Genomic DNA, 14,921 nt, shown 5'->3' on the forward strand with positions numbered 1-14,921 from the left:
TCTTCTCAGCGTTGATCATGTGTGAAGAGCCCAACAACCGTCTGGATAAGTTTATGGGAACGATGATCTGGGACGGACAGAGTTACGCGCTCGACCTGGACAACATGCTGCTCAGAGGATGCAAGATTCGTAACACGGACGAGTGCCACGGCCTGGTCATATTCGCAGGTCAGTTCACTTCGCTCTCACCATCAGAGGTTCAGTGTGTTTGTGTTTGTAAACAGCTGTGATGTCTCGCTCTACAGGAAATGACACCAAAATCATGAGGAACGGAGGGAAGACCAGGTTCAAACGCACCCTGATTGACAAACTGATGAACTACATGGTCTACACGGTCAGTTTAACACCCGCAAGTCATTTCTAGATTAAATTTGTAATTTATTATTTATATTGCTATTTATGCATTGTGTATTTAACATTGTGTTTGTTTTAAATATTGTTTTTAAAATAAATAAACTGATCTATAGTAGTTATACAAAGTGATTTATCAAAGTTTAATTCATTTATTTACAGAGAATGCACTCATACGATATTTATTTTTATTTATAGTGCTTTCATCATTTTATTTATCTCTTATTTTGTTTATGGAGAGCGCATATGATTTTTGTTTTATTGAGCAGTTTTAATTTATAGAGTGAATTTATAGTTTATTAGTCTTATTTACAGAAAGTATTTATCTATATTTATTTAAATCGTTATTTGTTGAAATTTTCACTTTTATTTATAAGTGCATATATAGTTTATCTATTATTTTTTTGTTTATAGAGAGTGCACTTTTCTTTATTATATTCAGTATTTTTATTTATACAGTAAATTCATAGTTTTATTTACTAATCTTATTTATAGAGAGTGCATTTATATAGTTGTCTATTTCTTTTATATTTGGATCTTTACATTTTTATTTAATCATTATAATCATGTAATCATCTGATTTCCTTATATTCATAGAGCGTGCATTTATAGTTTATTTATACATTTTGATTTATTTATAAAGTACATTTTGTAAAGAATTTTTTATTTATTGGGTTTTTATTTATTGATCTCATTTACAGAGAGTGCATTGAGTTTGTTTATTTATAGATTTGTTTATTTTTATTTATGTAGACCATTTGTAGAATTGTATGTATTTATCATATTTATTGTGCACGTTTAATATATTTGTTTTTATTTATTAATCTTATTTACAGAGAGTGCATCCAAATTAGTTTATGTATTTTTTATTCATATAGACATTTGTAGAATTTATTTATTGTGCAAGTTTTATGTATTTGTTTTTGTTTTTATGAATCTTATTTACAGAGAGTGCATTTAAATGTTTATTTATAGAATTTCTTATTTTCTTTATATAGACCATTTGTAGAATTTAATGTATTAATCATATTTATTGTGCAAGTTTTATAGATTTGTTTTGACTTCTAGGTAATGCATCAATAGCCTAATAATACAATGCATGAAATCCTTTCTCATCTGGCACACTAATATATTCTCTTCTCTCTCTGGTTCTCTCTGTAGATCTTCGGGTTGTTGGTTTTGTTGTGCGCTGGTCTGGCCATCGGACACACGTACTGGTACGAGAGCATCGGCTCGAAGGCCTGGTATCTGTACGACGGCCTCGGCTACTCTTCATCTTACCGAGGCTTCCTCAGTTTCTGGGGCTACATCATCATCCTCAACACCATGGTGCCCATCTCTCTCTATGTGAGGTACGACAGCCGCCTCTCCTCCACACAGCTCTCGTTGTTCAGCAGATTACTCACTGGTTTTCTTCTCTCAGCGTGGAGGTGATCCGCCTGGGACAGAGTAAGTTCATTAACTGGGATCTGCAGATGTACTACGCTGACAAAGACACGCCGGCCAAAGCCAGGACCACCACACTGAACGAGCAGCTGGGGCAGATCGAGTACATCTTCTCTGATAAAACCGGCACGCTCACGCAAAACATCATGGCCTTCAAGAAGTGCACCATCACAGGACGCACTTACGGTGAGACAAACCCCAGCCTTGCATTCAGAGGAACATTATGAGCAAACTAACTCTGTAAATACTATTATTATTTATAATTGTAAATATATAATTATTTGGTACAACAGTTTGTATATAATCAACATAATCAAAACTTTTTGCACACAACAGTAAAAACTAAAACTAAAAACATTAGAAAAAAACATTTTATTTGCTTAAAATAAATGGAAATTAAATAATATATAAAAGAGGAATATTATTTCTCATTATTTAAATTATTTAATTATTTAATCTGTGTTAATGTACTGAAATAGACAAAAACGGAAAATAAAAATTAATAAAATATGTATATAGACTATTTTTTTAACTAATAAAAATTAAAAAAACAAAATTACTAAGACTTTAAAATTAAAATATGTAAAATCTAAAATAAACACATTTGAAAAATGTGTAAAAACTAATAATAGTGCTTTCTATCGTCTGATTGCTTCTTTTTTATCAAGTAAAAGTCATTTTAGTGTAATTATACTTCAGCTCATGATTTATGCGTCTGTTTACAGTTGAATCTGATTTTTATAAAGTAAATGTAAAAATAACTTTGATATTCTTAGTAATATTACAAAATGAACACTGGACTGAGGAAGTTTGGGTTACCTTGATTATCCAGGTATCATTTTTTAGAAAAAAGTGAATATGATCACCAAGCTTTTGAGGAACGTTTATTTGTTCATATCTCTCAATCGTCATTGGATTGTATTGCATTATATCTTTTGATCACTTAAATCCCATCTTACTGAGACATATTATTGGAGATATAGAGTGACAACGGATATTTATATAATTTTGTATCTGCTATACTGTTAGAAACATCTTTTTGACATAATTTGCATATTGTTTTGCAATTGTTGCATATTGATTTGAGGCTTTAGTTTCACACAGGTCAGGTTTCTGTCCTGGATGAGTAAAACACGCTACACCTTCGAATTTGCCATGAAATAAGTAGATATCATCTGTTTTGAGCTTCAATAGCACTCCTTTTCACATTATTAGATGCTTATAAACCTCTACCAGTGAATATTAAATGAGTGTCTCCATGCAATCTGCTCTCAGAAGTGTGCTTTAGGAGCCATTTACAGTTAGTTTTCAGCCAGAAGAGGGGAAACTTATGCGTTTTGACTCTTTGTTTACACAACAAAGGCGCTTTGGGAACTGAAAATGCATATTTTTGTTAACGGGTGTTAAACGCAAGTTTTTGAAAACACCACTGTTATCGTTTCTGTGTAAACACCCAAATCGTTACGTCATATTTTAAAGTCGTCTTGCTTTAATAATGAAGTGAACTGAATGTGTGTGATAGTTGACAGTGCTCTGTTGATCTTTAGGTGATCCCACCAGTGCAGACGGTGTGGCCCTGGACCGTGGAAAGGTACGTATGCAGAATGCATTTTTGAATTTTTATTTATTTACTTATTTATTTTATTATTGTTAAAATAGTTGATTTATTTACTATATAATTTTTAAATATGCAATGCATATATATGCACCGTCTATGCATAGTGTTTATTTTAATTTATTTTATTATTTGTTTATTTATGGCATATATTGGAGCGTATTATTAAAGTGCACATTTATGTAGTTTTATTGATAGTCTGATTGATTAAATTAATTTTTTATTCGTAGATAGTGCTTTAACAGTTTTTGCTGAGTATGTTTATCAGTTTATTGACTGATTGATAATTATTTGTATTTATTGAGAGTGTGTTTATAGTTATGGATTTGATTGATGGATTTATAGAGATTTTAGATAGTTTTATCTATTGATTGAATGATTGATTTTTATTTATCAAAACAACATTTATAGTTTTGTTTGTTTATGTTTAATTATTTAATTGTTTTTATAGAGACTGGCTTTATAGGATTTTATTTTTATTTAAAAGAGACTACACTAATTTATTTTTATTAATCTAGAGTGCATTCATAAAGTATTTATTTGATTTGTTTTATTTGTAATGTGTACATTTATGTAGTTTATTTTTTAACTTTAGATAGCGATTTTATTTTTAGAGAGTGTGTTTTTATTCATTTTCTACATTACTTATTCAACATATGACGTGATTTAATTTAGTTTCAGCTAACGTAATTTTATCCTACCCTTTTAACTTTACGTTTTTTTGTCGAAATGTTTGATTGGTCACATTTATTCATTTCACTTTCTCTCCTATTTTTACTCAGCCTGTGGATTTCAGTTGGAATAAACACGCCGACAAAAAGTTCCAGTTCGAAGACAGTTTCCTCGTTTCTTGCATCCGTTCGAAGAAGGATCCTCAAATTCTGGAGTTCTTCAAACTCCTGTCCTTGTGTCACACCGTCATGGTGGAGCATAAAGGGGGTGAGGAGATAAAAATATCATTATCTGCTGAGATTATGCAAAAATGACACCAATATTTAGCTTTCTTAATCCTACTTTGTGTTCTGTCTGATCAAATAAGTCCAGAAAAATGCAGCAGATGTTAATTAATGTACTGTTTGGTTTCTCTGTGTTCAGATGAGTTGGTGTACCAGGCCGCGTCTCCTGACGAGGGCGCTCTAGTCACAGCCGCACGCAACTTTGGGTTCGTGTTCCTGTCCCGAACGCAGGACACCATCACCATCATGGAGCTGGACCATGAGGAGACCTACGAGATGCTCGCTCTGCTCGACTTCAACAGCGACCGCAAGCGCATGTCCATCATCCGTGAGTCTCCTCCTGCTCTTCCTGTCTGTCAGTCACCGTCCACGGTTTCTCACTCGTGTGTGTGTGTGTAGTAAAATTTCCAGATGGTAGAATCCGTCTGTACTGTAAGGGCGCAGATACTGTAATCTACCAGCGACTGGATCCCAACAGCAAGAATAAAGAAACCACGCAAGAAGCTCTGGATGTGAGTACTAACACGATTCACAAATTCATTTGCATATGTTAATGAGGTTCAGCATGCCATTACAAATTAAAGGGACAGCTCAGCTCAAAAATAACAGTTTTGTCATCACTTTATTTTTTAGCAAAGAATTTTTAATGGAATTTTTAATGGAATTTTATTTTGAAATTGCATTTAAATTTTTTAAATGCGTCAAGTTCCAAAAGCAGAAAAACGCACTGCTTAAAGCAGAAGAGTAGCATGCATTGTGTGCTAAACGGTTGTATTTTTCTTCCAGATCTTTGCGAACGAGACGCTGCGAACTCTGTGTCTGTGCTATAAGGACATCAGTCAGGCGGAGTTCAAGGCCTGGTCTCAGAAACACCAGGCCGCCAGCGTCTCGATGGGGAACCGTGATGAGGCTCTGGACGAGGTGTACGAAGAGATCGAGAAAAACCTCCTGGTAAGGAAATAAGAGAGGATCATCAGTATTCATTTCAGTGACTAGTGATGGATTGATGTATTCAGGCTCATTAAACTTCAGTGTTTGGCTAATTGCTGTTGACTTATAACAGACACTTTTATCCAAAGTTACTTGAAAGTAAGAATAATATAAAATGGTTAATGTTAAAATCTTTTCAAGTGAATTTCAGGTTGATAGTGTTTAAATTAATAATGCAATGTTACAATGTTTTTTTCTTTTGTGATATGTTATGTTTAGTTTGTTAATGTTAGAAAATATATACTTTATATTAAAATTTCATATTCAATTTAATGTGATATTAAAATTAACCTATTATACTATGTATGAAATATATAAAATATATTATACGTTTAAAATTTTTGTTATATTACCTAATTGATATGTGCTTTATATCTTATGAAAATCTACTTTCTTAATTATATAAAAAGTCATATTAAATTTGTTAAATGGGCTAATTAAAACATTTTTGCATGCATGTTATATATAAATATATATTAAATATATAGTTTTTTTTATGTAATGTTATATTAGGTTTTGTGTTATATACAAATTAATTTTATATTATCTATATTTTATAAAAAATTGTACAAGATTTCTCTCTCTCTTTCTATATATATATATATATATATATATATATATATATATATATATATATATATATATATATATATATATATATAATTTAATGTTTATATAATATTAATTATATTAAAATAAATGTATGCATGTAAATATTTTCACATTATATACTGTATGTGTGTGCATTTAAACATATATATATATATATATATATATATATATATATATATATATATATATATATATATATATATATATATATATATATATATATATATGTGTGTATATATATGTATGTATATGTATATAATAAATATAAACAGTACACTTACATATATTATGTAAACAAAAACTTTTATTTTGGATGTGATTAATTGCAATTCATGTTTGACAGCACTGATATATATATATATATATATGTATGTGTGTGTGTGTGTGTTTGATGAACGTGTCATCTGTTTATTGTTTCAGCTGATTGGAGCGACAGCCATTGAAGATAAACTTCAGGACGGCGTTCCAGAAACCATCGCAAAACTGGCCAAAGCTGACATCAAGATCTGGGTTCTGACCGGAGACAAGAAAGGTGAGTGATGATCGTCAAATACTGTGTTACTTTAAGCGAGGTAGGTTCGATTTCTAATGGGTTTTGGTTTGTCCCCTACTCAGAGACCGCTGAGAACATCGGCTTCTCCTGCCAGCTGCTGACGGATGAAATGAAGATCCACTACGGAGAGGATGTGAAGTGCGTCTCGGCTGACGTCTGTGGATGTGTCAGTGGCTTGAGATTCATGGTTTCTGACTCTCTTCTGGTTTCTCTCTCAGTGTTCAGCTGAGGAACAGACAGACCCAAAGGCGTAACGACCCTCAAGGACGCAACAAGAAGCTGAAGGAGCAGTTTTTCACAGAGTCCAGCAAGAACGCCCTCGTCATCACTGGAGGCTGGCTGGTGCGTTCCCCAAACACTGATCCACTCTTTAATTAGGCTGCTGTCCCTTTAAGACCCAATCAGTGTGATCTACTGACAGGACACTTCTGCTGCTCGATCTGATCACACAGTCGTACAGAAAAATATTGAAATACGGGACCAAACTTGATTTTATCCAAATAAATCATGTGACTAAACATAGAGCTGAAATATGGGACTGTCCTGGGGAAAACGGGACGTCTGGTTACCCTGTATCTGTATCACACCCTTCTTTTGACAATAATGTAATATGTATAATGTTAAAGTCTTTTCAAGTTAATTTTAAGTTGAATTAAAAAAATTAATTGTTGAATTGTTAAAAAACATTGGCATTATGTTAATTGGTCGGCCAGATATCTGCAAGATATGTTTCTTTGGTATATTTCTTAAAATTTTAAAATATATATATATATATATATATATATATATTTTTATATATTAAATAAAAACATCAAATAAACAAAATCAAAGATATATATATTTAAAAAAAACAATAATTGAAAAGTAAAGTAATGATGCTGACAATTCAGTTGTGCGTCACAGGAATAAATTACATTTTAACATATATTCACATTGAAAACTGTTATTTAGAAATTAATATTTCGCTTTCCAACTATTTTTTTACTGTATTTCTGATCAAATAAATGCAGCCTTGGTGAGCAGAAGAGACAAAAAAAAAAAAAAAAAAAAAAAATCTTAAACTTGAAATATTTAAAAAATATTAATCAAAAAAAATCTGGTATATTTTTCCTGGTATAATTTGGCTTCACAAATAATTTTATTAAACAATAAAACAAACAAACAATGAATGAATGAATGAAATATGAACAATGTCCTGCAGCTATTGTTGCTGAAACATTGAAATGAACACTTTGCAATGCAATACAATACAGTGGCATTATCCAATCATTTCTATTCTCACACGAGACATTTTGACTTTGATTACCTTTAGAATAAAAGTTCATCAGGAAAACTAGAGGTGAATGAAAGATGTTAACAACTAAAGATCTGCTCCTGTCATTGAAACTGCTTTCCTATCTCTGTGCAGAATGAGATCCTGTATGAGAAGAAGAAGAAGCGTCGTCGTCTGCGTCTGAAGAAGCTCAGGAAGCGCTACACCAACTCCAGCAGCGCAGCGGACAGCAGTCAGCCCGTGGACGACTGGGAGAAGGAGAAGAGACAGGAGGACTTCGTGGACATGGCGTGTGAATGCAGCGCGGTCATCTGCTGCCGCGTCACGCCCAAACAGAAGGCCAACGTGGTCAGTCTGGTCAAACGCTACAAGAAAGCTGTGACCCTGTCCATCGGCGACGGAGCCAACGACGTCAACATGATCAAGAGTGAGTGAGAGCTACTATCAGAATGATTCATAACATCAAGAATCAGCTTTTACTCGATTATATTTTAGCATGTTAACTCAAGTGCTTTTGTCTAGGTTTTAATTGTATTTTCTGTTATGATTATAATTTTAGATAAAGTTTTGGTAATTTAGTTGTGTGCTGTGTGTCATTTTAATGTCTGTTTTTATTATTTATTTCAGTTTTAGTTATTTTAGTGCTTTAAATTAAACTAAACAGAAATTGTGATTGTTTTGGCAAGTTGTGAATTAAAAAAAAAAGTGGTAATATGTGTTTATATAGGCATACTGTATATTTTTTTTTTTAGTAGTTTTTGTTCTGTTTCTGGCTTTTTTTAATGCCTGTTTTTTATTTTTGGTTACTTTTAGTTACTTTTATTTTATTTTATTTTATTTTACTTATTTTACTTTTTTATTTTACTTTACTTTTACTTTTACTTTTACTTGTACTTCATTTTATTTAACTTTATTTTACCTTTACTTTACTTTATTTTATTTAAATTTTTTACTTATTTTGCTATTTTATTTTACTTTACTTTACTTTACTTTACTTTATTTTATTTTATTCTATTTCATTTTATTTTATTTTACTTATTTTACTTTTTTATTTTACTTTACTGTACTGTACTTTACTTTTACTTTATTTTAATTTACTTTTACTTTACTTTTACTTTACTGTACTGTACTGTACTTTACTTTATTTTACTTTATTATAATTTACTTTAATTTTTTACTTATTTTGCAATTTTATTTTATTTTATTTGACTTATTTTACTTTTTTATTTTATTTTACTTTTATTTTATTTTATTTTATTTTAATTTACTTTTTTTTAATTTATTGTACTTATTTTTCTATTTTATTTTATTTTATTTATTTATTTTTATATTTTATTTTATTTTATTTTATTTTATTTTATTTTATTTTATTTTATTTTATTTTATTTTAATGGGTATAGTTCTATTTTTCCCCCCGATCCAGACAGTGACAGAGGGGTTTTGTTCCCAGTATTAATTAACTGTAAGTGTGACCTCTGGTTCAGCTGCAGACATCGGTGTGGGCATCAGCGGTCAGGAGGGGATGCAGGCGGTGATGTCCAGCGATTACGCCTTCGCTCAGTTTCGTTATCTTCAGCGCCTCCTGCTGGTCCACGGACGGTGGTCCTACATCCGCATGTGCAAATTCCTGCGCTACTTCTTCTACAAGAACTTCGCCTTCACCCTGGTGCACTTCTGGTTCTCCTTCTTCAACGGATTTTCCTCACAGGTCAGAGAAAGATTTACATTGAGATTTTCATTTGGAACAGATTTACAGACCTTGTCACAATATTGGTATTTCTAACTTTGATACAATACCATGACAAATATCCATATTCAGTAGCATTCTTGATACTTTGAGATAAAGTTTCCTCTACATTAAAGGCTACAAGATATGAACAGCTACTTAGAGTTAATTTACTTTTAACCACAAAGTATTTTCCTATCAACTGGGTTTAGGCCTCAAAGCTTAATATTAATAATAATAATAATAATAATAATAATAATAAATAATAATTATTATAATTATTTTACATATTCTAATATTTATTTTCAGTGCATTTACAGTATATTATAATAGTAATATATAGTATTATCTCTTAGAAATAACAGAGCAATTAATATATTTATTTATAATAATAATAATAATAATAATAATAAAATATTATTATTAGTAGTAGTAGTAATAGTTTTACAAATGTTTTTATTTTTACAATACAGTTATATTACAATAGTAATATGTGTCTTAGAAATAATAATCGTAAATATAAAAATAATGCTAATATAGTTGTATAATAAAAATAATAATAATAATAATAATAATAATAATCATAATACATTTTTTTTTCTTACAGTGCAGTTGTTACAATAGTAAAATTTTTACATTAATAATAATAATAATAATGATAAATTATTATTTAACACATTCTAATAATTTTCTTTAGTGTATTTACAGTATATTATAATAGAAATATATTTATCTCTTTGAAAAAATAAGAGCAATAATATATTTATAATAATAATAATAATAATTATTATTATTATTATTAGTAGTAGTATTAAAAATATTTTTATTTGTACAGTAGTTGTATTAAAATAGTAATATATCTGTGTCTTAGAAATAATACTTGTAAATTAATATAAAAATAATGCCAATAATGCTAATTATAGTAATAATAAAATTATAATTAAAATTGGTTTCTTTTATATTGTTTATAATAATATTATTATTATTATTATTTATTTATTTTTTTTTTTGCATTATTATTATTTACTCCTAAGACAGAAATGTGTTACTATTGTAATACAACTCTACTTTAAAAATAATAATAAGTATATAAATAGTTTTCACAGAGTAGTAAAATAACAGGTGTACAAGTGCTTCTCATTATAAATCTTGTGAAATGCTGAAAATCTAGGGGGCGCAGATTAAACTCATGCACACATGCATTATGAAAGCAGTGAATGTTGTGTGTGTTTGTAGACGGCTTATGAAGACTGGTTCATCACGCTCTATAACGTGTGCTACAGCAGTCTTCCTGTTCTCCTCGTCGGTCTTCTGGATCAGGTATCGCTTCATTCCCAGCTGTAGTCTGTGCAAACTCTGAAGTCACCATTAAAAATCTCCAACTGAACCGTGTTTGTTCCTGTAGGACGTGAACGACAAACTGAGTTTGCGCTTCCCGAAGCTGTATCTCCCGGGGCAGCAAGGATCGCTGTTTAACTACAAGAACTTCTTCATCAGCTTGTTCCACGGCGTCTTCACGTCCCTCATGATCTTCTTCATCCCGTACGGTGCCTTCCTGCAGACAATGGGACAGGACGGCGAGGCTCCGTCGGATTACCAGTCGTTCGCTGTGGTCGCAGCTTCATCGCTCATCATCACCGTCAACCTGCAGGTGCAGATCATGTGACCGACTCGGTGCTCAAAACAGGCTCTTGTCAGTGATCTAATGTGATCGAATGTGTTTCTTGTCGCTGCAGATCTCGCTAAACACCTCCTACTGGACCTTCGTCAACTTTTTCGCGGTGCTCGGCAGTATAGCCATTTACTTCGGCGTCATGTTTGACATCCACAGCGCAGGAATCCACGTCATCTTCCCAACCACCTTCACGTTCACAGGCGGGTGATAAACTTTTATTGCATGTCTGTTGATAGTCTCCATAACTTTTGTAAATTCCAAAATGCTTCAAAATGAAAAAAATAAAAGCATTCCATGCAACATTTTGAGATAAAATTGCAGATCTTTAGCTTTATATGAGGAGGACTTCCTAGACACGTGATGGTGTGTAAAAATTTATGTAAATAAGTCAAAACGAATTAATCAAAAATTTCATAAATAACTTGAAAATATTTGTTGCATTCCAAAGAAATGTAAGTTTGTTTCATTTTTTGCATTTGATATAATCCACAACTAAATAATAAATAAATATTTTATATATATATTAAAAAAAAAATTCTTTATAGAAATGTAATTCAGAAGCTACAGAATTAAATAATCACTGGTCCTTTCGACATAAAATTGTTCAAATAGGCTGATTGATGATCATATTTTGTTTATTCTATTGTTATATTAATGTTAATTGCACTTAACTAATTTAAAACTAATTTAACAATTTTGCACAGCTATTTAAATTTCATTTTTTTTAAATCTATATTTAAAAGAAATCAAAGCTTATTTTACTAACTAAAGCTATTAAAATAACTAAAACAATTTTTTTAATAAAGTTTAAAAATCTTGATATTAGATGGAAATTTTTAACTAAATTAAAATGAGGAATGTTAATTTTTCAACTAAGTCTTAGGTGAAGTACGAACATGAATAACAAAAATAAATAATTTCATATATATAAAAACCAAACTAAAGCTTATATTTTAAATGAATTAACCTAGTGATATTTCCCAAAAAACACACTTATAAAAATGTCAAAGGGACATGATAATTTTTTAAACACAAATTAAATTGAAAACCTGCAAAAAAAATAATAATTAAATAATATATTTATATATATATATATATATATATATATATATATATATATATATATATATAAATGCTAGTTTTATGTATGTATGTATGTATGTATGTATATGTATGTGTGTGTGTGCTACTGGTTTGTAAAAGTTTTAAAAAGTAATATTTAAAGATGCATAACAAATTTACTAAAAATTTAACTAAAATTACAAAGTAAACCTGAAAATATGTAAAATAAATCCTAATTTTATAAATAAAAAAATTACAAATGAAAAATGTGCACAAAATAAAATAGCTAAAAATTAAACCAACATTAAAATGAAAACCTGAAAATACAAAAATAATTGCTAATAGTAATATTTAAAAACAAAAGCTTCTAAAAATGACAAAAGTGCTAATATTTAAACGAATACAATTTATTTACTTATTTTTAAAGTATTAATAAATACTATAATAGCATATAATAGTAAAATCTGACCCTTTGGCTGTATCCTGACATGTTCTGCACAAGCGGAGCTCATACTCTGTGAGCAGGTGTGTGACGGTTGTTGTTTTGACCCGTAGGTGCGGCGTCTAACGCTCTCAGACAGCCGTACCTGTGGCTGACCATCATCCTGACGGTGGGCATCTGTCTCCTTCCTGTCATCTGCATCCAGTTCCTCTATCAGACCATCTATCCCTCGGTCGGAGACAAGGTGAGAGTCTTCAGACACACAGAGAGTTCACTACAACACATGCAGAGACGTTACAGCCTCTCGTTCTTCTTCCTGCAGGTCCAGAGGAACAGGAAGAAGTACGAGCAGGAGGATGAGGAAGAGGAGAGGAAGAAGAGGAAGCCGACGTTCCAGCGCGGCGGACGCTCCCGTCGATCCGCGTACGCCTTCTCGCACTCGCGCGGCTACGCTGACCTCATCGCGTCGGGACGCAGCATACGCCAGCGGCCGCGTGTCCGGCCCGAGCTCAGAGAGAGCATACGAGAGGCTCCTCAGGCCGAGAACATCTGAAACCAACCCCAGACACTCACTACTCTCCGCAGCGGGCCAATAGGAAGAGGCCAAGTGTCAATAAAGGGGCGGGACTAATGAAAGAGCCAATGGGAAATGGGGACGAAGGGCTTTAAAGGGAAAGTACAAGTAAACACTCACCGTTGACCAGGAATGGTTTTAATGTTGTCTCAGGTTTTTTTTTTGGAGTCACAATTTTGTCCTTTTTTTTTTTGTTGCACAGATTGAAAGAGAGTGTATGTTAATGTGTGTTTCTAATCTCACCGCCCATTTAAATCTGGTTTTGTACACTGCAGATGGGTTTTTGTCTTGTTTTTCATTACAAATATTGAAACTTTCTTAAAGCGATACATATTTCGTTTAAGATAACACTATATATACACAGAGAAAATATATTTTGAGTTGCGTTTATTTTTCTCATTATTTTGACCACTTTTTCTTACTTTAAGATAAAATAAATAAATAATGCTTAAAACCAGAAAAATCTGGCTTTGAAAAATTCTACTTAATTTTAAAACAATCTGTAAAATTCATGTTGTGCAATTTTGCTTCTCGTGTCAATTAATCTGTTTTTTTTTCCTTAAACAAAATACATTTATTATAAATAAATAAATAAATACTGCGTAAAACCAGGAAAAAACTGAAATGAAAAAAATTAAATGTAATTTTAAAACTGTAAAATCACAAAATGTTGCTTCTCATGTAAAGTCATCTGGTTTGATCCTCAAGCAAATTCATTTATTTGAAAAACAAAATAGCATGATATCAATTTCACAGAACGTTTGAAACATATTTAGTTTAAAAAGTTTTACAAATGAAATATGTTGATATATTCTATTGAAAAACAAGGCTAAGAAACCGTTGCAGTGTAGTGAAAAGCGTTGATTATATTTTTGCCCCTCTCTACATTTAAAGAGGTTTATGTTTAAATGTGAACTCTGTAAGGAATAATCATCTCGATTTCCAAAATGTCCAAGCAAACCTCACGGTGAAACGTCCTCACGGTTGAATCTTTGCAGGGTGTGTGTGTCTCGTTCTCGACGATGTTCATTATGAGCCGTGAAAGAATGAATGAAAAACTCATGTTTACAAAAATCCTACTAAAACTCATCTCTTCCTCCAGACCTCCAATGCCAGCAGAAACGGTTCTTGCTCAATTTTTAAGGGTACGTCCCGTAAAACTGGCTTAGAGCGTCATAGATGATTTTAATGCACTCGCTGTGGTGTTTTCTCTGATTTAATATTTCACCGTTCTTCTGTGAGCTCATGTCAAATGGGTCGTCTTGCCATCAGTTGCTGACAGAAATATCTGTCTGCAGAAGAACAGCCTTAATGACCATTTGTTTTCTTCTGTCATGGAATTGACTTTGCACTTTGGTACAGGGACTTGGGAGGTGGATGAATCTTTCTCATTTTAACCCTAGTTACATGAGAACTGTTACAAGGTTTTTAATAATCTACCATGTTATGATATCATTAATGAGAAAACGCTATTTATTAGACTGGTTGTTCTAAATGTGTATGTTGAATGAACAGAAAAGGCTTTATCCAGCCATATCAGTCTGACAGATTTACTTGTGCACGGCTCTATGGATTGTCTGTATGTAATGTACGGTAATAAACTTTGCACAAATGTCTATAAATAAAGAGTAAGATGTAGAATGTCT

The 14,921-nt window shown here is 31.5% G+C and overlaps 1 protein-coding gene across 1 annotated transcript in view; it reads left to right on the forward strand.

Moving 5' to 3' along the window:
• LOC113039051 (phospholipid-transporting ATPase IC-like) overlaps positions 1-14,921 on the forward strand; it is a 34,648-nt gene extending 19,727 nt beyond the window's left edge. The window contains exons 10-28 of the mRNA XM_026196923.1: positions 10-168; positions 246-334; positions 1,513-1,703; positions 1,775-1,983; positions 3,345-3,388; positions 4,195-4,351; positions 4,508-4,696; positions 4,768-4,880; positions 5,155-5,319; positions 6,391-6,502; positions 6,586-6,661; positions 6,742-6,865; positions 7,932-8,223; positions 9,281-9,504; positions 10,759-10,842; positions 10,928-11,173; positions 11,259-11,397; positions 12,815-12,945; positions 13,024-14,921. Of these exons, the coding sequence (XP_026052708.1) occupies positions 10-168; positions 246-334; positions 1,513-1,703; positions 1,775-1,983; positions 3,345-3,388; positions 4,195-4,351; positions 4,508-4,696; positions 4,768-4,880; positions 5,155-5,319; positions 6,391-6,502; positions 6,586-6,661; positions 6,742-6,865; positions 7,932-8,223; positions 9,281-9,504; positions 10,759-10,842; positions 10,928-11,173; positions 11,259-11,397; positions 12,815-12,945; positions 13,024-13,254 (2,975 nt within the window). The 3' untranslated portion in view covers positions 13,255-14,921. The remainder of the gene's footprint in view (positions 1-9; positions 169-245; positions 335-1,512; positions 1,704-1,774; positions 1,984-3,344; positions 3,389-4,194; positions 4,352-4,507; positions 4,697-4,767; positions 4,881-5,154; positions 5,320-6,390; positions 6,503-6,585; positions 6,662-6,741; positions 6,866-7,931; positions 8,224-9,280; positions 9,505-10,758; positions 10,843-10,927; positions 11,174-11,258; positions 11,398-12,814; positions 12,946-13,023) is intronic.

This window comes from Carassius auratus, chromosome 21 (genome assembly GCF_003368295.1).
Source record: "Carassius auratus strain Wakin chromosome 21, ASM336829v1, whole genome shotgun sequence".
NCBI lineage: Eukaryota > Metazoa > Chordata > Actinopteri > Cypriniformes > Cyprinidae > Carassius > Carassius auratus.